The 23,566-nt window shown below is 34.5% G+C and overlaps 2 protein-coding genes across 8 annotated transcripts in view; one reads left to right on the top strand and one right to left on the bottom strand.

Moving 5' to 3' along the window:
- The first annotated feature begins 5,869 nt into the window (after positions 1–5,869).
- mav (maverick) lies at positions 5,870–8,615 on the top strand. Its single transcript, XM_017159616.3, has 2 exons — positions 5,870–7,081; positions 7,173–8,615. The coding sequence occupies exons 1-2, from the start codon at positions 6,275–6,277 to the stop codon at positions 8,457–8,459; spliced, it is 2,094 nt and encodes a 697-aa protein (XP_017015105.2). The 5' UTR covers positions 5,870–6,274; the 3' UTR covers positions 8,460–8,615.
- A 3,295-nt stretch (positions 8,616–11,910) lies between these two features.
- Eph (Eph receptor tyrosine kinase) overlaps positions 11,911–23,566 on the bottom strand; it is a 31,120-nt gene continuing 19,464 nt past the window's right edge. For 6 of the 7 annotated variants that reach the window (XM_044395331.2, XM_044395333.2, XM_044395332.2 and 3 more), the window contains 6 exons: positions 16,969–17,097; positions 16,815–16,910; positions 16,386–16,756; positions 12,964–13,110; positions 12,559–12,888; positions 11,911–12,498 (listed from right to left, as the gene is read on the bottom strand). In XM_044395331.2, coding sequence (XP_044251266.1) covers positions 12,394–12,498; positions 12,559–12,888; positions 12,964–13,110; positions 16,386–16,756; positions 16,815–16,910; positions 16,969–17,097 — 1,178 coding nt within the window. In that variant the 3' untranslated portion in view covers positions 11,911–12,393. Of the gene's footprint in view, positions 12,499–12,558; positions 12,889–12,963; positions 13,111–16,385; positions 16,757–16,814; positions 16,911–16,968; positions 17,125–23,566 lie in introns of all 7 variants that reach the window. The other variant, XM_044395336.2, reaches the window with a different exon arrangement.

Below are 23,566 nucleotides of genomic sequence, written 5' to 3'. Positions count from 1 at the left end.
CGAGTTGCACTCAATATAATTTATTTTATATAAATTATATAAAACTATTTTGAAATACAAAATGTTGTGTTTTTTTTTTAAATAAATTTAAAGTAGGGTTAAAACTCTGATTTCCCATACGATTTCAAGGTTTTAACCCTACTTTAAATTTAACAAACTGACGAGAAAACGGCCCTAAAAGAGATCAAATTAACGATTTCATATAAGCCTAATCTACTGTCAATTTTTTTTCTGTGTAGTCGTTATTTGAAAAAACTATATACCGACATAATGAGCGGACGTTTCATTTACAGTAAACTTTTTTATTTATTATAATAACGGACTAACAAAAACACAAAGTGAAGTACAGCTTTTTTTTAATGGTCTTTCCGATTTCCTTTTGAAAATTTTAGTAGAAACATGAAAATAAAATAATAACAAGAGAGGAGGATAGTTTCGGTTTGCCTACCCAGTATTACATTAGTTAAAGGAAGGACTACCCCTTTCGTACGGAATTGGGCATCGAAACATAAAATTGTTTACCTAAAAACTCTCCTTAAAAAATAAAACCGGCTTAAATCTAAGAAAAAATTTTTCAGGTGTGGCTAGGCCTATATATAAGAAAAATTGCCATAAAAAATACTTTTTCTGGTTAGATTTTCCAAAATTTTATTCTATTATTTAGTAAAAATTTTTATGAGCTGACTCTAAAAGTATTTTCTAATTTTAAGGGCGATCTGGCGATAATGGCTTTATAAGCAACCAAGATTTTTACACCCGCGGCCAGATTTTTTATTACTAATGCAATTTTTATTAGCAAAAAGAATACAAGTTTTTGTCTTGTTTAGTCGAAATTTATGGTGCAGCGGTAGGGCGTTAAACTGCAAGGAAAGTTTTGCTTATTTCAGTTCTAACGGCGGTGTTGTACAGGTTATCCTCCCATATGGCAACAACAAGTATGTACATTTAAATAATCTGAAACGGTGTGTGTGTGTGTGTGTGTGTGTTGAGTCAATCCTGTTTCCAGGAAATACGCGGTTTAGTAGTATATTTCTTAAGCCCAACCATGGCATTTATATTCTTCATCAGTCTATTCGTACCTGTCTGTCTGTCTGCATGGACATCGAGATCTCGGGAACTATAAGAGCTAGACAGTTGGCTATCTCCGCCCATTATAACGCCCATAATTAACGTCCATCATATACATATGTATAAACTTAAGCTTGCCGAAGTTAACTTCCTTTCTTGATTTGTTAAGTTATCGACAATTTATACTCTGTTTAGATCCCATATCGAAGTCACGATTATCGTTCCTAGTGCGAGACTGAACATTTCGAGCACCAAATGGGTTCCCCAGAAGGTCCGAAATCTTATCAAACATTGTAAAGTGTGTACGGAAATTAAGCACTGTACAAATCATAGCAAAAAACATGAATATGAGTTACGTGAATGCAACGTAAATGGGCCGACTTACTCGAAAATGTTTTGCAGTGGCTTAAAAAACATTTACCTACAAGGAAATCCCTCCTTGATAGCCATACAAAATCTCCACAAAAGACAGAAAAATAAATATTTGCACACAAGAACGACTCGCTAAATGGAAAATGCTCATGGCCATTTAACTGAAGGGGTGAAAGGATTTCATGCATTAACGAGGGCTGACCGAATAGTAGCATTAAAGATCAGGCACAGCAAGTAAGTGTTATGAATTTACTCCTGTAAAAATGTATTTCTTTGGATAAAATGACAACGAAAACATGAATACGTAATACGTAACCGCAAACAAGTCTCTTAGTTTTAAAACTATTAGGATTCAACTTCATCAAAAGTCTTCTTTTCATTGCAGGGGATATATACATAAGGGGCTGTCCATATACTACGGCAGTAGCAAAGCGACCATATCACCCCCCAAGGATCCGTGCATGGTTAAGCGGTTATTTCGGTTACACTGACCGACAAAATGTGGCATGTTTCGGTATCAAGGAGAGCCACCATTTTATTTCGAGTTTATTTTGAGTTGCTAATCACGCTGAAAAAGTTAATAAAATGTCCAAAGAGCGTTTGAGCTATCTACATACAACAAAAACACGTCAGAAATGAAACATTTTTTGAAATTTTACAGGTTGTATCCCCGTTAATTGCGGCCCGATAACAACGAGTAATAGCTTTTCGAAAAGGTGCATGTGTTGCCTTTTAAATGGTGCAAGTTCGAGATCTTTTAGGTTTTATAAAAGAAGTGCCGAAACGAAAAATATCTTCACAACGGTTCTTTGGAATTTCTTTTAAATTTGTTCAGCGTGAATAGAAACTCAAAACTAATCAAAAAAATTGGTCTCAAGGTTTATCTTTATACCCTTGTAGAGGGTATTATAATTTCAGTCAGATGTTTGCAACGCAGTGAAGAAGACGTTTCCGACCACATAAAGTATATATATTCTTGATCAGCACCAATAGCCGAGTCTATCTAGCCATGTCCGTCTGTCCGTCTGTCTGTCCGTTTCTATGCGAACTAGTCTCTCAGTTTTAAAGCTATCGCGATGAAACTTTCCCGAAAGTCTTCTTTCTATTGCAGGTAGTACATATGTCGGAGCGAGCCGGATCGGACCACTATATCTAAAGGCTTCCATAGGAATATTCAAACAAATATAAGAAAATTCACTGTAACTTTGTAGGTAGTAGGCGTTTTGATTTTTGACAACTTAAAAACAAAATTTAAATAATAGGCACGCTGAATCTGGAATTCCTGGAACTACTTTATCTGCAAGGGTATATAAGCTTCGGCTGGCCGAAGGTAGCTTCCTTTCTTGTTTTTTGCTGTAAACTAGTGTAATTGTTTGCAAAAGTAAAAATGACAGAAATTCTTTTTTAAATAAGAAATGCATAAGCAAATACTAGATTTTTTAATTTTTTTCTTTTGGAATATTGTTTATTAAACTATTATATTTCATATTGCATCAAAACAATTTCAAATTTTACCCTAAAACACCCTATAAAACAAGAAAAACATAAAAAAAAACAAGTAACTTTGCGATTTTTTCTATAAAAACTGGTTAGATGGATTCAATTCAAACCTTTTTATACCCTTGCAGAGGGTATTATGATTTCAGTCAGAAGTTTGCAACGCAGTGAAGGAGACGTTTCCGACCCCATAAAGTATATATATTCTTGATCAGCATCACAAGACGAGTCGATCTAGCCATGTCCGTCTGTCCGTCTGTCCGTCTGTCCGTCCGTCTGTCTGTTTCTACGCAAACTAGTCTCTCAGTTTTTGAGCTATCGGGACGAAACTTTCGCAAAAGTCTTCTTTCTATTGCAGGTAGTATATATGTCGGAGCCGACCGGATCGGACAACTATATCTTATAGCTCCCATAGGAACAATAAGAAAAAAAAAACTTTAAAAAATTCTAGCTTTGGTGTTTTTTGAAATATTACCTTCTACTTTTGGGGATGTTATTTTTTAAATATTTCTGAATTTCGAATTAATTATTTAAAAAATCGGACTACTATATCATATAGCTGCCATAGGAACGATCGGAAAATTAATGGAAAAGTAATAGGAAATAAATTCTAGCTTCTTTGGTTTTTATTGTATTATCTTCTACTCTAGGATATGACTCTTTTTAAATATTTCCGAATTTCAATTTTAATTTGATCAAAATCGGACGACTATATCATATAGCTGCCATAAGAACGATTCGGAAAATTAATGAGAAATATTAGAAAATTGAACATTTTTGCGATTTGTTAATTAATAGGAAGGATCTGCAAGGGTATATAAGCTTCGGCTGGCCGAAGCTAGCTTCCTTTCTTGTTTATATTATTAAGCGTCATTTTAATAACATCTACTAATTTTTATAGCCGATACTATCGGCTAATATATCAGTGGCAAAGCGATTGCTGGAACACTAACAAAAAAAGACGTTTTGCGGGGATCACTGTATCTCCTCCAAAAATTATTGGATTTCCATTCGGCTATTACGTTTTGCCTAAGAAGATTTGTAATATTTTTTTTTTTTTAATTTTTTTTGCTCTTCCAAAGTCAAAATGCAACAAATTTAAATTTAGAAATGGCAATAATCACGGACTTTAAAAAAATGGTTTCGAGAAAAACGCACTTAAGCATTGAACATGGAACACACAAAAAAGAAGTTTTGCGGTGATCACTGTATTTCCACCAAATGTATACAGATTTCCATTATGCTTTTACATTTTGTTTAAGAATAGAAAAACCAGCCCCCTGGGAAGTTTTTTTTTTATTTTTTAACTTAAAATATTTTTGTAACCGTTCAAAGTAATACCCGTCACTCAGCTAGCAGTGCGAGAGAAATGGATATATAAAATTTTGATTGCGCATAACTTTTTAATGAATGGTCCGATTTGAAAAATGTCTACATTTAGATAGGTAGGGGAGAGTGGGGTAATTTCGGCACAGGGGCAATTTCGTCACCTGCAATATCTCGGAATCCATAAGTCTTAAAAATATATAATTTTCTTTGTTTTAGTCCCTCAAGACGGCATGACACAACCAATGAATTTTTTTTGCACAGAAGGCCAAGATAATTAAGCTATAATATTAAATGTGTTTTAACAGTTCAAAAGCTACATTTAGTTCTCGACGAAATTTTTTCTGTATGCCACAATTCAAAAGGAATAATATACACGATTTTTTATATAATACACAGTGCTATAATGTGCATTTCTGCGTTAGTGATTTTTAACTTCGCGCCTAATTTCGGAAGAAAAATAATTATTTCTAAAAAAGTACTGTCTGGGGAAATTTCGCCACCCTATGCTTAGGGTAAATTCGCACCTATTTTAAATACATATTTTTTTATTTGACGAGCTGGCTAACGAACAGACTACCGGCAGCAGCAACAAATATAGGACATCAACAAAAATGGTACGCTTGATCAGTGTAGCATACTTACAGGCGTAAAATTCCCTACATTTTTCAGGTGACGAAATTGCCCCAGTGGTGTGGCGATTTTGCCCCCCTATGTGGCAGGATTGCCGCAGTATATTGGTTTTACTTTTTAATTTTTTATAAATCACCAAGGTAATTAAAAAAAAGGGGGAATGTCACATTTTAAAGCTTGGTGCCAACCGCCTTCAACAATAAAAAAGAAATATGGTAACGTGTCTCAAGATGGACAAAAAATAGCTTTGAAAAAATGCTGACGAAATTACCCCACTCTCCCCTATTCACTTCTCGGAAATCTTTAAAGAAGTGGGCGCCAGACACATTTTAAAATCGTTAGTGGGCGATTGTGGGCGTTAGAGAGGACGCTTCATTCTTCCTGTTACATACTTTTGCACGAATACAATATACCCTTTTATTCTACGAGTAACGGGTATAAAAATAATAAACTTACAAAAATATGGACCTTTCCGGTGATACAAGTCTCATTCCAATGACTCTTTATTTATAGCTGCTTTGTCTAACCAAACTTTTCCTCCTATTAGTGCCCCTTCTCCCCTACTGAGTCGAATATTTTAGTTAAGGCAGCTTGATTATTATTTTAAAATGCAACAACATATAACATATGTTTCCAGCTATTTCCTGTTAAAATAACTGGTTTTCGGAGCGCTTCGTAACTATGCGTACTGTAGAGAGAAATGGTGATCGTAATCGTATTCGTACTTTAGCGCTAACTGGTAAAGAAAGGGAGAAAAGCACGCATTGGGAACGTACGATAAGAGAAAATATACTCGTGAAAGATGTACAGTTTGGAAGCAGCCAAGTCCGATTGAGTAGGTATGACACGGCAGGGGTTTTGCATGTTCACAACACACAGTACATGCTCATTTGGTTGTGTTCGTCCGGCGCATTTGTGTGCGGTAGTGTGGGTGTGAGACTGTTGTTTATATTGCTGCTGTTAAGTAAGCATTTGCTGTGGGGTATTTTAGTCGAATTTGAAGCAACGCCCGAACAGGTTCGGTATAAATGTGTATAGGAATGTTAATGAGAGTGCGAACGAGACGAAAATATGTACAAATTTTCGTGGAACTGTGATCATTTATTTACTTTTACCGAAAGTATGTTGTGTTGTTTCCTTAAATTAATCCACAAAAAAAAATTTCTGAACCTGAAAGCAAACAGATGCTCACAGAACTTATGTACATAATTAAGTACATAGTGTGGATGTAAAGACTTTACCAAAATTCTGTACTCCGATTGTTACATGTGTAAAGAAGAGGCTAGATATTTGAAGAGCAATGACCGAATGAAAGGAAAGATTACCTACTGTCTTATTATCAATATCAAACGAAATTTGATGGCCATGTGGAGAAAACATGATAATATACATTGAACCAAACATTTCACCAAAAAACAAAGCGCCAACAGAGTGGTGCGGTCTTCTACAATACAAATGTAAAAGTAGTTACCCAAAAACAAAAAAATTGTTAGCATATAGGAACAAGTCCACCTGGATTTTGAAGATTATTTTCCATATTTATTTCTACCGCACTACAAATACAAAACGGATTAAAGAGCTGGAACCTACTTTAAGACCACCGCCTTGTGCTGAACATTTTCAGTCTAAGCTTGCCAAAGTTTGTTATAGGTATCCAAAATACTCCCGAATATGGTTTATACTTGTTTTATTGTTGCCAACTCAGCAACAAGCCAGTGGTCATGGAATGTACCGCCAAACGTCAAATTCAAACGTATTTTCTTCATCACATAAGCAAAATGAAAATGCGCAAATTCGTATTTCGCTAGTTAAAAATCAGAATAGTGGAGCTGAGAGTCTACAATCAAGAATACAAGCCAAAATAACAAGTTCGGAAAAGGATCTTAACAATTTGTCCAAAATAATTAGTAAGCAAAGCAGAACCTCATTCTATAATGCCAGTTCAAATAAATATAGTCTGATTAATCTAAGCCAGCCTAAAAACGCGTCTCACCTAATGAATGATAAAATAGAACTTGAGTGGAACAACACGGTACCAATTCACAATAGGCAAACAAGGGAAAGTAAACATATTCGGCTAGAAACTAAGAGTCATAATAATAGACCGAAAAAAATAGATGAAGCCAGGCTTAAACGCTTAGTTTTAAAGGGGCTTGGAATGAAAAAAATACCAGATATGAGAAAGGTAAGACACTAAATGACAGAAAAACTTTAAAGTAACGCCTGAAACCACAAAATACAAAATGAGTGCTTTAATAAATATTATCTACTTACAGGTTAATATAAGCCAAGTTGAATATTCCAACAAATATATAGAATACCTAAGCCGTCTAAGGAGTAACCAGGAGAAGGGGACGAGCTATTTGAACGACTATATTGGATCTTCATCTATATCAGACCTACATCTATTAAGCATTATCACAAACAAATTTAATGACATTAGTCACAAACGATGGCGTCATAAAAGATCATTTACAAATTTGAACAGTAGACAAAACAGAAAACAAAAAACTAACGAGGACTCACAATATGGACAACAGGATAAAACCAATATTCTTTTGCACTTTCCACTGACAAATGTAAAAGATGCCAAGTTTTACCATGATAAAATTGACGAAGCCAATGTCAGGCTTATGCTCCTCTATAGCTCATCCCTAGCAACTAATTCCCACCGATGGCAAGGACCTAGAAAAAGGAAATTTGATCAAATTTCTTCTTCTGTTATGAATTGTAATTCTGGCGATTTCAAATCTAATCAGTCGAAAAGGGTACGAAGTCGGCAATTAAAACTAAAGGTGTATCAACTACTTTCATCGAACAGAAGAAGACTTCTAGCGTCTCGTAAAATTGAGTTTGAAAATATTGGATACGAAGAAACGCGTACTCAGTGGATAGAATTTGACGTAACAAAAGCGGTTCGTAGTTGGATGAACAAAAGTCATGAAAACTTGGGAATAGAAATTCAATGTGATAAGTGCAAGAGTATAGGTGCTCGTATACTTAGCGACTCAAGTTCATCGATGCAATCATCATCTGCAAAATCGGCGACTGTAGACAACGAACGCTTTAATCTCATGCCAGTTTTAAATATAATCGGACACGGAGCCCTGAAGACCCGAAAAGAAGGAGACTCGGACATTCATCACATCATGCTGACAAATAATAGAAGCGATGAATACGTACATCATCGTTCGAACCATGATTCCACCTGGAGAAAGGAAAAATGGAACAACAACTGTTACAAATCGCACCAGCGATGCTGTAGAAATCCGTTGGATGTTGCTTTTAAGGACATTAAGGGTTTTGAGTTTATACTACAGCCAAAAGTATTCGATGCAGGTTATTGCCATGGAAGATGCCCACCACGTCACAATCCCGCCCACCACCACGCCCTATTGCAAAGTCTTATATGGCAAGAAGATCACAACCGAGCACCCCGTCCGTGTTGCGCTCCTTCAAAACTTGAGATGCTCGAAATATTACATGTTGACGAAGATCACAGCGATAAGCTCAAAATTTCCACATGGAGTGATATGCAGGTTGTAGAATGTGCCTGTTCTTAAACGAAATTTAACTCTCAAAATGCCTTAACGATTTATATCTACATACAATCTGTATTTACCAATCTTTTTTATTATTGTGCCTAATTTTAAGGTAAACATTTTTGTGCCGCTTAAAAAATATAATAAAAATGTATATTTTATTTAAAAAAAGAAGAAGGATCAGTTTCATTGTCAAAATTACGAGTTGCTTACAGTGGAGAAATTTGGCTTTAGCTAATATGGGAAGAAATGTCATAGTTCACACAAATAACTGACTCGGAAATTTGTTTTATTATACCCTTGTAGAGGGTATTATAATTTCAGTCAGATGTTTGCAACGCAGTGAAGGAGACGTTTCCGACCACATAAAGTATATATATTCTTGATCAGCACCAATAGCCGAGTCTATCTAGCCATGTCCGTCTGTCCGTCTGTCCGTCTGTCCGTCTGTCCGTTTCTATGCGAACTAGTCTCTCAGTTTTAAAGCTATCGCGATGAAACTTTCCCGAAGGTCTTCTTTCTATTGCAGGTAGTACATATGTCGTAGCGAGCCGGATCGGACCACTATATCTTAAGGCTCCCAAACAAATATAAGAAAATTCATTGTAACTTTGTAGGAAGTAGGCGTTTTGATTCTTGACTACTTAAAAACAAAATTGAAATAAATTGAAACGCTGAATCTGGAATCCCTGGAACTGCACCGAGTGAGTATTCTTTTATCTACAAGGGTATATAAGCTTCGGCTGGCCGAAGGTAGCTTCCTTTCTTGTTTTTATACCCTTGTAGAGGGTATTATAATTTCAGTCAGATGTTTGCAACGCAGTGAAGGAGACGTTTCCGACCACATAAAGTATATATATTCTTGATCAGCACCAATAGCCGAGTCTATCTAGCCATGTCCGTCTGTCCGTCTGTCCGTCTGTCCGTCTGTCCGTTTCTATGCGAACTAGTCTCTCAGTTTTAAAGCTATCGCGATGAAACTTTCCCGAAGGTCTTCTTTCTATTGCAGGTAGTACATATGTCGGAGCCAGCCGGATCGGACCACTATATCTTAAGGCTCCCAATCAAATATAAGAAAATTCATTGTAACTTTGTAGGAAGTAGGCGTTTTGATTCTTGACTACTTAAAAACAAAATTGAAATAAATCGAAACGCTGAATCTGGAATCCCTGGAACTGCACCGAGTGAGTACTCTTTTATCTACAAGGGTATATAAGCTTCGGCTGGCCGAAGGTAGCTTCCTTTCTTGTTTTTGCTGTTTTCCGACAATGTAAGAAAAATCAAAAAAAAAAAAAAAATGGCAGGTGCAAATTAAAGATATTTAAACAACTTTTTGTTTTATTAATTTGTTTAAAAATGGATGGTTTTCTAAAAAACGTAATGAAGTACTTTAAATAGGTAACAAACATCACTGTGGACGGTAGCCCACGTGGTGACGCGAAGCGCACCAGGAGAGTGTACAAAGGCGACTACATATGGGCAATTCTCCGGGAATGTCAACCAAGCCAAAAAGCTTGAAACTTGATAAAAACATATTTCTATATGATTTTGCACTGATATTGGATTCTCGTTAGATGGATCCTCAACTAAGCTAAGTAATTTGAGAATCCTTGGATAGTATTCCAGGACAATACCTGTTATATGATCAAAAAAGTTTTTTTTTTTGTATTTTTTAATCGTTTTTTTGACGTTAAGGCTACAGAAAAACCTCCTAAGAAAATGACGGAAAATACTGTCGCGTGCGATATGTAGCGTGTGACAGTCACTTCAATGCCAATAAAAAAATAACCACTCAATATTTTGTAACCAAACCAAATAGAATTTAAAGAAGAATGGACAAGAAACACTATGAAATTAACTGCATTAAAATATTCCTTCACGTATCGTTACAATCGAAAGTTAAGCAGGAAGTCAAAAAAGTAACTTCTATTGGTGTCGCGTGTGAAAGTCTTGGTTTTTATTAGGATTGATTCATTATTTTTAAATTTATTATTATTTTTATTAATTATTTTAATCTTAAAAACGAAAAATGGCCTAAGGTCAGCCCTATCATATATTTTAGTGCTAATCAAGACCTTTAATTTGAGAAATGATTATGATTAATGTGAAGAAATAAAAATCTGCTTTGATGGTCAGATACTAGCGAATGATACACCAATAAAATGGTACCGTACCAAGACTTTAAGAAAAATCTATTGGTTTGGGAAAAATAGCGGTGAAAGTGAAAAAGTAAAAACTAGGAAGGAGATAAATGCCTCTTTGATTTGACCAGTTGTATTCTTACTGTCGTTTGTATCAAATAAAAACACCTCTTAACGAGGTAAAAAGGTAGTGACGATCGCACCTTCAACATACAAAAGTTGTGATGTCCAAATTTTTAACGATAAATTACACTGTGCAGCATTTTTAATGCTTTTTAAATTTACCTCGATGGATGCTATATTTTTGGATTCGTTATGAATTCCGAAGTTAAACTGCGTTTTCCAAAAAGTTCCCCGACGCAAGGATTCTTAGCAAAAGGACCTCAAAGTTCGAAAAATGCTGAAATTGGTTCACTTTCCGAACCTCTCAGAGGCAAACGGATTCATGGTTTGTTTCGATGTTAAAGTTTTTTAAAAGATACACTCTTTATCTTTCGAACCCCATACTTAGAATAATTTTAGGATTTTTATTAAGGGGGAAACAAATTTTAGAAAACATAGTCAAAAAACATAAAAACATACAGCTGCGGTCAAAATAGTAGTAGTATTGCCGCCCTGTGTTTTTAAAGGTTTGTTGTTGTAATTTTCCTTCTCCTGGTAATATTGTATTGATTATAATTGTACTATTAGACTAATTAATAAGAAAAGTGACAAAGGAAACAAGAAATAAAATTTCAGTTTTAATAGTAGTTTTTTATTTGAAATCGATGGTGATTTGTTTTGGTTATTTTTAAGAAAAATTCTTTGTTGAAATTTTGTACCAAGAAATAAATTTCATATTTAAATGTAAACTTTCTAGTAACGAGAAATTTCTAAATTTAAAAAAAAAAATTTTATGAGTGCATTTGTAATTTTCTGGACATTTTTTAAGATAGGAAGTTAAACGTTAGTCTAAAACAATTCGTTTATTGAGAGAGTTAGTAGTTGCCTTTCGTGTTTTAAAATTAGGGTAATTTATAGCACATTAGAGCTGACATATGTATGTCTGACTTGCTTGCACTTATGTAAAATTGTAAAGCCTGAAAGTAACGCCTAATTTATAACTTTGTATGCAATGACATTATACCACGATTTGTATACCTATATGGCCATCATCTTTTAAAGAACTGAAGAACAAAATTCCTAATTTTCTTTCACCTTAAATTCTTCTAAACCAATTGACCTTTGAAGGTTCATACAATAACGCGGCGTTTTAAATGTGAATTCGACTTACCAGGCATATTAAATTGATAAGACTTAAAAGTCCTCTAGATCCAAAATTTAAGATACGGTTATATTTCTATTCTTTAGGTCGGAAAACCGTACCGTTCGCACAAATGTACTTTTATTGAGCTTTTAAATATTTTATGCAAAGTAAGCCATGAATTAAAGTCTAATGAAAATGAATAATTTTGTTAATGTCACTTTTATCACAACAAAAAACTGTAAGAAATAGCTAAGCAATCAAAGCGACGCTATACTTATATAATTAGCTTGAAAAATTGAATGATAAATAATTGATACACATAAATAAAGTAATTTTTTTATAAGCGAAGTAAAACAATACTTTTTTCTATCATATATTCTAAAATTCTAGTTAAGAGAACCTATAAAATCCTTATTCTATATAATGTGTTCCTGTGTTTTTTTTATTTCACACGTGTCATTTATGTACTTTTTAATATATATATATATAACTATATATATATATTGTATATAATATATATTATATTATTTATATGTACATCTTAAACTACTAAGTCAAAATAGAACGGTTATATTATAGTGTCCAGTTGCCGGGCTTGGTGTAAAATCTTTTTTTGATGTCCCACCAAAGTAATTCCCATATCCGACAATTGTTGAGCTGTTAACCTAGAAATCTGCATGCGCAAATTCTAATTAGTAACTTTTAATAGCACACTAAATTTGAATAATCTTACCTGTTGAGCATTAATTAAATTAGCCTCTTTGAAATGCTGACAGTATCTTGACATTTTAATATGCTCCAACCAAAGGTCGGTGCTTATGAAAATATTTTGTCCACGTTGCGTATCCAAAATATGAGTACCGTCTGATTCGGGTGAGTTTCGAGTTGTCAATAATGACTGTGGTTGTCTAGCCAAGTTGTCAAGAGTTGAAACGATGCTTGCAAATGTGGGTCGATGAGTACGTTGTTTTTGCCAGCAATCTAACATTAGCTGGTAGAGGGCTTCTGGGCAGTCCATCGGAGCTGGCAAACGGTAGCCTTTTTCAATACTCTTTATCACATCCTAAATAAAATGTATATATAATGTATATAAATATAATTACAAATAAAAAGTTATTTATTTTATGTTTCTCTTTACCTGATTTGACCAGTTCCAATATGGACGTTCCCCGTAGGACATGACCTCCCATAGAACTACTCCATAGGACCAAACATCCGATGCGGAAGTAAATTTTCTAAAAGCAATAGCTTCTGGCGCAGTCCAACGTACTGGAATTTTGCCACCCTTCAAATATAGAACATAATACGTTAATGGTATTTCACAGGGAAGATATGCAGGGATGTGTGTATGTGTAATGGTATTTCTTACTTATTTTAATAAAAACAAAAGAGAACGCAATAGTCGAGTATTACGACTATCAGATACCTGTTACTCAGCTAAAGGGAGTGCGAGGGAGATGGAGATACGCAGTCGTCAGAGCTATAATGTTTCAATTTTTGCTCATAACTTTTTAATGGATTATCCGTTTTCAAAAAAAAAAAAAAAAAAAGCATTTAAACTTTTAAAAAAATTTTAAAGTTGTGGCCGCCAGTCCTTTTTTGAAGACCTCTAAAGCGATTGTGAACGTCAGAGTCGCCGTGGAGCCCGGCTGAAACAAACTTGCGCTACGTAGGAAGCCCAAGGATAACACACATATCCTAGCTATTGTAGTTTCCGAGATCTCAGCGTTCATCCAGACGGACATGGCTATATCTTCTCGGCTAGTAACCCTGATCAAGAATATATATACTTTATAGGATCGGAAACGCTTCCTTCTAACTTTTACATAATTCTACTCTATACTCTATACTCTACTCTACGAGTAAAATCTATACTCTACGAGTAAATTTTGTTGTGTTTATTTTATACCTATCGAAATTTAGAATACATTTTTTTAAATCGGTCCATTCCACTATGGGAAAAAAGTCAATTTTTTTGGCATAAAATAAACTTGTTTTACAAATTATTTTTAAAAATAAAATATATTTTGTGAATTTACATACCCTAATTAGCCAAGAACAGTTATCTAAGATTTTTTACTAGCAACACTATAGGGTTGATAAACGAACAAAGTCAGCTGTTTGATTGACTTTGTTGTGTGCGTAAATTAGTGAAAAATCTTTGCAAACTTTCAGTGCTTATTTTGTGGAGCAACAAAATGGTTTATTATTTCTGATCATGTCAAATCGTAGCAAAGGTATTTATAAATGTATCTTAGATTACATGTTTTGATTATTATGGCTTGTTGTCCAACTGTGAACTGTTTTAAATGTGTATCTTTTTAGCTTAAAACTAACAAGTTTGTTTGTGTTCCGTGGTGTACAACTTATAAATGGCACAAAGTTGCAAAAAGGTAAAAACGCAAAGTTATTACCAAATGTATCCTTAATATCGCAAAACTAATCATTTTTGCAACTTTTTGCACGTTTCTTAAAAAAATTACTTAAATCCAGCAACTTATAAACATAAAAAAAAGTTCTATTTAAATAAAAAACAATCTAAGTGGCTTTCATTAATCTTAAAAATTGAATTCATGGAAAGGGACAATTCAAATGAAAATCCTGGCTGCAAAGGACTCAAATATAAAGAAGCTGGACCCCCGTTTAAGCTAAAATTGGCATCTGCTCTTAGATAATATTTCACTTTTCTTGTACATGTCACCAATTTTTTTGTTTTTGACAAATTTTAAAAATTAACGTAAACCGAACTTATTTTACCGTCTTACCAATACAAATACAAATTTTTTAAAATCCCTGCCAAATAATTTGAATATGCGGCGTGGGCGGTGGATAAAAACAATGGTCCGAATCAAAAAGCAACAAACACCGAAATTACAGCTTTATCTTAATAGTATATATACAAAATTTCTAATTTGTATCTCTAAAACTAGAGTTTATGCCAAAAAAAATAGACTTTTTCCCATAGTGCATTCGTTAAAAAGTTATGCCCGATCAAAGTTTCATATCTCCATCTCCCTCGCACTCCCTTTAGCTGAGTAACGGGTATCTGATAGTCGGGGCACCCGACAATAGCGTTTTCTCTTGTTATATCAATCAATGATTATCAATTTCAAATTTTTATTTCAAATTTAGTAATACATCTGAGCTGACTACTATGATATTTTCCTTAAAAAAGCTGTATTGTTCATTCGCGTTTGGGGGGTCAAAAGTAATTTTAGACCAGCGGTCGGCACACACATACGATGACATTTTGTTTTATATTTGTGTGAGTAATTTGCACGGGGCAGCTCATTGATGTGTGTGTACAGACTGCTGTTTTACAGTGTCCGTGAGGGGCAGCGTGTGAGCAGAGCAATTCCCTATGCTCACTTAATAGGACGCTGCCGACCGCTGTTTTAGACCATAAGTATGTTCGCCAATATGGTTTAGAATCCTTTAAAGATTACGTTCCCCCCATACGATTTATCACTTTTTTCGGCCCCAAATCGACCCGCCCTAATATATATACTTTATAGGGTCGGAAATGCTTTCTTTTAGCTGTTACATACTTTTGCTCGAATACAATATAATCAACTACCCAGCGGCGAACAGGCGAATGGGGTCTGGAGAAAAAATGCATTACATGTAAAGAAAATGTAACCGATTACTATCGCTGCTTTTCGTTAGAGAAGTTGTAATCAGGGCTCTTATGACTTTGTTTTTTCGTTCGCTAACGATTTCCCTTCGTCAAAAATCACAAACACACATAAAAATTATTGTCTATGTGTTCGTTTTTCGTTTCCCCTCCCTCAAGTTTGAGCTTCGGAACTTTAATAATAACAGCATGCATTCTAACTATAGTTTGACGAACTAAAAAAAGCACAGACAATGGCCGAGCGGTTAGCCTTTCCATCCATTATACAATAATACCCATGTTCAATTCCTACATGAGGAAAGAATATTTTTTGTTTTCATAAATGAACATGCATTACAACTCAGCATACGTTTTTCAAATTGTATGTTGAATTTTCTCTAGTCTGTCTACATTTTGCATTAAAATTTCGGAAAAGTATATTGAATTCGTAATGGAGACCCGAAGGTGATTCGGCCCTAGCATACTTTTCCCATTACTAGTAATGCAAATTGTCTCCCGACCACATTACAAGGCGGCCATGCCTATGGCAAAGTAATCCATGTTGTAATCCATTGTTTCTCTATTACGACAGGAGAAGTAATGCATTCGTAATCCATTTTGTAATGGCAATTTTCGCCGCTGGGTATGACTTCATTTCTTTCTCTTAGTTGGCTTTGGGGAATAAGCTGTCATTTTATCGAGGGAGTCCGAGTCTCTGTCAAAGTTAGCTCTCACTTTATTGCTCGAGAAAGTCAAGATCCCTTAGCAGGAACTTTATCTGTTCGAAAAAATTATAGCCGGGACTTAAAAAAACCGGCCCTAAGAGTTTTGTAATGAATGGCATTTCAAAGCGACCAATTTCTGGTTTTGAAAACTAAAAGCCTATTAGATTTATAAACAGTTAAGTACATAAAAATATTTTAAGATATCTGATCTATGGTACTTACCCGTGTTGTGTATGCGTCACTGGCGTTCTCAATTTCGCGTGACAACCCAAAGTCCGCGATCTTGCATATTAATTGGGCATTTACAAGAACATTTCGTGCCGCTAAGTCTCTGTGTACATAATTCATATCACTTAAATAGGCCATCCCGCTGGCAATACCTCGAAGCATTACTATCAGCTGTAAGGTTTGAAACTTTCCATCATTCACACGAAGAAATGTGTCCAAGCTGCCGTTTTCCATGTACTCCGTAATAATCATTACGGGATTTGAGCGTGTAACTACTCCCTGTAGATAAATAACATTTGGATGATCGAACTGTCCCATTATGGAAGCCTCCGTCAAAAAGTCACATCGCGCTTTTTCCGAAGATCCTGTGAAAACAAATATTTATAGGACTGGTAAAAAATGTAGTTCTTTTTTTTAAGTTACCTGGTTTTAAAGTCTTTATTGCCACATCAATGTCCTGTACAAAATTCGGAGGTATTTTTAAGCGGCCACGGCAGACATCGCCAAATTCTCCGCCGCCTAAGGAATTCAATTTTTATTTTTTCTGAACTGTTATTTAAACGTTACGAAAACTTACCGATAATAGCTTCTATAGTAATGTAGTTTGCATCAATTTCCCGAGCGAATTCCCTTATAGCTTGATTAGGGTCTTCATATGTATGTGGATCTACATAGCTTCTACTATTTCCAAACAGAGGAGTCGTCACTAAAAACGACAATGGAAAATAAGAAGCTTGATAAAATTACCAGTAGTCCGAATTAATAATACCGTTCCTAAGTATTTACACATTACATTACACATTTTTTAATATTATTTGAATAATTAAGATCATTTATTTCCATGCAGAGGATATTCTGATTTAGATCAGTCAGGTCCCAATTCTTGGGAACTTTTTCTTCAAATTAACCATTAACCAATTACTTTTGTGTTAGTTTCCTCTCCTTTTTTATAAGTAATTACCGCACATCACAAAAATTAAAGGAAAAATATAGAAGAAAAATACTAAAAATACTTTAAAAGTATAAAACTTGTTGGTAATACTATACATTAGCGGGCTCACCCCCGAAATTCGCGAAAAAATTATCCTCTATGGACCGCGATTTCTTAAGAATTTACGTGCAAAAAGGATTTGGCGGTCGGCCATGGTTCTCTTGTAATTGAATTTCAAAGTTCCCGGGTTTGCTATAAAAAAAAAAGTATGCTTTTCTAACATTTGCTATAAAAATTATATATGTATATATGTACCCTTTTCCTTTTTTGTCAAAATAAGACTAATTTAAAATTACAAACATCTGAGTAATTGGTATTATAGGGAACTAGTCCTCACAACCGCGTAAAAATGATCCTCGATGGACAGCGAGTTCTTAAGAACTCTCATAACCATGGATGACCACATGTGTATTTTTATTATGATAATCAGAAGAAATCGCGGTCCAACGAGGATTATATATTTTAACCTTTCTTTTAGTCTTTTCCACCCAAAACTAAACTTAAAGATTGAATTTGTTTTTTCTGAGCGACACACCAACCCTAATTCAGCTGAAACTACTAGCTTAGTATTGAACAAAAGAAACTGCGCCGCAGTCAAAAAAAAATTTAAGAAAAAATCGCGCGATAAGAAAAAATCGCGCGATTTTTTCTTAAATTTTTTTTGACTGCGGCGCAGTTTTTTTTTAATTTCTTTTTTAAACGCACTTCTTTCAAATACTTCCTATTCGGGAATACTTCAGCAGAGAGATATCTAGGCCATAAAAGGTTATTAAAGAAAAAACCTGGAACTTTACCTCAATGGTGGTGCGGAAAAGTGTTCATTAAAACTTTTAATCTAAAAAAATTCTACATTTTTTTATAGGAACTCATTTAAACAATTAAATAGTTTTATAGGAACTCATTTAAACAATATATTAATTTAATAGGAACTCATTAAAACTTAATTACTTTGATTGAAAATATGAGAAAAGCACCCTTGTTTTTTATAGCAAACCCAGGAACTTTGAAATTCAATTACAAGAGAACCATGGCCGACCGCCAAATTCTTATTGCACGTAAATTCTTAAGAAATCGCGGTCCATCGAGGATAATTTGTTCGCGAATTTCGGGGGTGAGCCCGCTAATGTATAGTATTACCGTTTCAAATAGTTTTCGCTCTTAAATTAGCAAACACAGCACTCTTAATTAAGATAGGTTTAGTATTAGTTTCTTATCTGAAAATCTACTTTTATTTTAATGTCATTCCTTTAAATATTGAGTTTGCGCCTCCAATAACATTTTATTTTTCAATGCAGGATGAGACAAGTAGTTCCATAACTGGTGCCCTGATAAAAACTATTAGTAATTACCGAAAGGGTCTTAAAGTCGTTCACCTAAATGCACAAAGCTTACTTAATAAAATATATGTGTTCAGATTCATTTTTTTCCAGTCAAATGTAGATGTGATATGTGTGTCCGAGACGTGGTTTTTGCCTAATTTATGTGATTTGTCAATTGTTTGTGATGGTTATGTTGTTTATCGTTCTGATCGTATTGGACGGGCCGGCGGTGTTGCTATATATGTCAATTCGAAATTAAAATGTAGTGTTAAATGTAAACAACCAAGTGAATGTCCGATTGAATACATTTTTTTAGAAATTACAAATAGAGTATATGGGAAACTTCTTTTGGCTGCATATACAGACCCAACCGTACCATCGACTATGAGCCAATACTCAGCGTTATCGCAGATATTTCGCTGTTGTACTCGGACGTCATACTGGCAGGCGATTTTAATAGCAATCTGCTGAAAGAGAGCCATCTTTTGAATGGTTTTGAATCCCTTGGGCTGTATAGCGCTAATGAAACATTGCCTACACATTTCTCCAATATCTGTAATACACTTCTTGACTTATTTCTTGTTAATGACCGTACTAAAATTTTACTTTATGACCAGGTTTCTCTACCAGCTTTTTCCAGACATGATTTAATATTCTTGACCTATGACTTGACCTTCGACTATCAAACGACTTCTTTCAATTACAGAGACTATAAGAACATTAACCTAACAGGACTTCAGCTTGAATTTACAACTTGTGACTGGTCATCCATTTACTAAACTTCCAATGTTGATTGTCAATTGCATGTTTTAAATAGTAATGTCCAGTACCTGTTTAGCAAATGTGTGCCGTTAAGAACTAAAGTGATTAAGCCGATGCAAAATCCTTGGTTCAATAACGAAATTAAAAATCTAATCTATCAGCGAGATGTTGCCTACCGCAAATGGAAGCGTTACAAAACTGAGGACTTTAGAAACAATTACAATGAGGCTCGAGCAATTGTTAATAAAAAGATTCATTCTGCTAAATGCAGATTTTATAAATCCAAATTTGAAAAATGCTCTTCTGCTAAGCTCTGCTGGGCCGAAATTAACAAGTTAGGAATAGGAAAATGCACACAGAAGACTGAACCAAACGCTGATGTCGAAAAACTTAACCAAAAATTTTCTGAAATTGATGAACCTGAAGCGACATGCAATACGTACCTGAATACTGTACCTATCTGTGATAATAGTTTTAGCTTCATGTGTGTCAATTCGAGTGATGTCCTTGCTAGTATTCTTAAGGTAAAATCCAATGCTGAAGGCCTCGATAACATAAGCCCTAAATTTATTAAATTGTTACTACCCATGCTGTTGTCCCACGTCACCCATATTTTTATACCCTTGTAGAGGGTATTATAATTTCAGTCAGGTGTTTGCAACGCAGTGAAGGAGACGTTTCCGACCACATAAAGTATATATATTCTTGATCAGCATCACTAGACGAGTCGATCTAGCCATGTCCGTCTGTCCGTCTGTCCGTCGGTCCGTCTGTCCGTCTGTCCGTTTCTATGCGAACTAGTCTCTCAGTTTTAAAGATATCGCGATGAAACTTTCCCGAAAGTCTTCTTTCTATTGCAGGTAGTACATATGTCGGAGCGAGCCGAATCGGACCACTATATCTTAAGGCTCCCATAGGAATATTCAAAGATATATAAGAAAATTCATTGTTACTTTGTAGGAAGTAGGCGTTTTAATTCTTGACTCTTTAAAAACAAAATTCAAAAATAGAAACGCTGAATCTGGAATCCCTGGAACTGCACCGAGTGAGCATTACTTTATCTGCAAGGGTATATAAGCTTCGGCTGGCCGAAGGTAGCTTCCTTTCTTGTTAATACTGTAATAACTAAGTGTTCGTTCCCTACAGTATGGAAAAAAGCAAAGATTCTTCCAATTCCGAAACCAAATAACGACTTCAGACCCATATCAATACTTCCCTTCCTGTCAAAAGTTCTTGAAAACCTTATGTCCTCCCAAATACAAACTTTTTTGCACGACAATTCACTGTTACACGACAAACAGTCTGGTTTCCGAAGGAAAAGAAGTTGTATTAGTGCCATTACTGATATTGTGGAAGATGTCAGGCAGCAGCTTGACAAAAATTGTGTTACATTTTTGACTCTTCTTGATCACAGCAAAGCCTTTGATTCGGTGAATCACAACATACTGTGTGCAAAACTCCAAAATATTTTTAACTTTTCGAGCACAGCGGTCAAGCTTGTTCAATCCTACCTAACAGATCGAGTACAAGCTGTAGTCTCCGGGATCAATATCACCACCTTTAGGCAACTTACAAGGGGAGTACCTCAAGGATCTGTGTTAGGACCATTGTTGTTTTCTATTTATGTGAATGATTTACCGAGTGTCTTGTCTGAATGTGAAGTACACCTATACGCTGATGATGTCCAAATTTATGTTAGTAACCCTGTCAAGGATATAAATGTGTGTGCCAGTGTAAGTAACAAAATGTTATCCATAATTGAGAAGTGGGCTAACAATAACGGCTTGGGAATAAATCCAAAAAAATCAAAGTGTATCGTAATCAGTAAAAGGGTGATCGACACAAGTGTTCTCCCAAAATTATATATAAATAATACAGCTATTAGCTATGAAGATCATGTTGTAAATCTTGGCATAACCTTTAGAAAAACCTTATCATGGAGCATGCATATAGCTAAAGCAACTGGTCGCACATACGGTTTGTTGCGTCAGCTTTCAGCATCAAAATCATTTGTACCAGAACAAATAAGATTATTAATCTCTAAAGCCATTCTTGTTCCCACTCTCTTCTATGGCATAGAAATTTTTGGTCACTGTGATGTGCGTGATACGCGCACACTAGTAGTTGCCTTCAACGCAATTGTCCGTTATGTGTTTAATTTAAGACGATATGACTATGTATCACATTTAACTTATAAAATTCTTGACCTTAACTTGACCGACTGGATAGATTTTAGAACTTTGGTATACTTTCACAGGATTGTGACGACTCGAGAACCGATATACCTATATCGGAAGCTATTTCCTGCTACATCCCAAAGAACAAATAATTACCTATGCCCTCGTACTTTAACGCTTTGTTCGAAGAGGCAGTTTTTTATTAACAGCATCCGTTTATGGAACAATCTTCCCCATCAATTCAAAACTATTAGGAGCGCAACTCAATACTCAATTAAAATTAAACAATTTATAAAATCACAATAAAAGTAGAAAAAAGTAATAATAGGTAAAAAATCATAAAAACGTAAAAAAGAAAAAAAAAACAAATAAAATAATCAAAATAAAAATAACAAGAGAGAACGCTATAGTCGGGTGCCCCGACTATCAGATACCCGTTACTCAGCTAAAGGGAGTGCGAAGGAGATGGAGAAAAACTTTGATCTGCCGTAACTTTTTAACGAATGGTCCGATTTAAAAAATTTCTTCTACATTTCGATAGGTATTGATAAACACAATAAAACTGCATTTTTACTTTTCCAAAATATTGAAAATTTTAAAATCGTATATAAGCGATTGTGGGCGTTAGAGGGGGCGTGGCACCCTTTTGAAACAAACTTGCGCTGCGTAGGAACTCCTAGAATCTGCATGCAAAATGTCAATCCTCTAGCTTTTATAGTTTCCGAGATCTCAGCGTTCATACAGACAGACAGACGGACAGACAGACGGACAGACGGACAGACGGACAGACGGACAGACGGACAGACGGACAGACGGACATGGCTAGATCGACTCGGCTAGTGATCCCGATCAAGAATATATATAGTTTATAGGGTCGGAAACGCTTCCTTCTACCTGTTACATACTTTTGCACGAATCTAATATACCCTTTTACTCTACGAGTAACGGGTATAAAAAGTATATAGTATATAAGAATTAAATGTTAATAGTTCACAATAAAAGTAGAAATAAGTAATATTAGGTAAAAAATCATAAAAACGTAACAAAAAAAAAAACAAACAAATAAAATAATCAAAATAAAAAGTATATAGTATATAAAAATTAAATGTTAATAGTTCGCTAATTTAATGATTTTGAAAATTGTTAGCTTTTAAGTATTATATAAAAACGTTATAAGCAATTTTGTCAAAGTGACTAGCGCAATAATAATAAGCTTACGCTTGCAGCGCTAGGATATTATATCAATAAAAATTAAAATTAAAAATTAAAATTAAAATTAAAATTAAAAATTAAAAATTAAAATTAAAAATTAAAATTAAAAATTAAAATTAAATTAAAAAATTAAAATTAAAATAGTAAGTATTTCCGTCACACGTTGATTAAAAAAGGATATTTTATTTGTTGGGAAGTACACGAAAATGGAGCGTTTTTGACCCAATAAAATATGAAATAAAAACACCTCTTAACGAGGTAAAAAACTAGTGACGATCGCACCTTCAACATACAAAAGTTCTGAGATCAACATTTGTGACGAAAAATTATTACACTCGTCATCAAATACACTTTCTTAAATTTTTTCATTCGGTCCCCCTAACAAACTATTCCAGCCTTTTTCTTTTTCACTCTTCACATGCATTTTTTATTGCAGCGTGCCGAAGAGGAAAATTTAAGAAAGTGTATTTAATGACGAGTGTAATAATTTGTCGTCACAAATGTTGATATCAAAACTTTTGTATGTTGAAGGTGCGATCGTCACTAGTTTTTTACCTCGTTAAGAGGTGTTTTTATTTGATATCAGAAGTTTTTGTTTGTTTACTTTTGCTCTCATAGGAGCTAATATACATTTAAATTTAAACTGTTCAACCATAATTTTTAAACTATCGGATTTTTATACGAATTAAAAAATCGTTAAAGTATTTCAAAATA

Source organism: Drosophila takahashii, chromosome 4 (genome assembly GCF_030179915.1).
Source record: "Drosophila takahashii strain IR98-3 E-12201 chromosome 4, DtakHiC1v2, whole genome shotgun sequence".
NCBI classification, from domain to species: Eukaryota; Metazoa; Arthropoda; class Insecta; order Diptera; family Drosophilidae; genus Drosophila; species Drosophila takahashii.
This window is presented reverse-complemented; position numbering and strand designations above follow the sequence as displayed.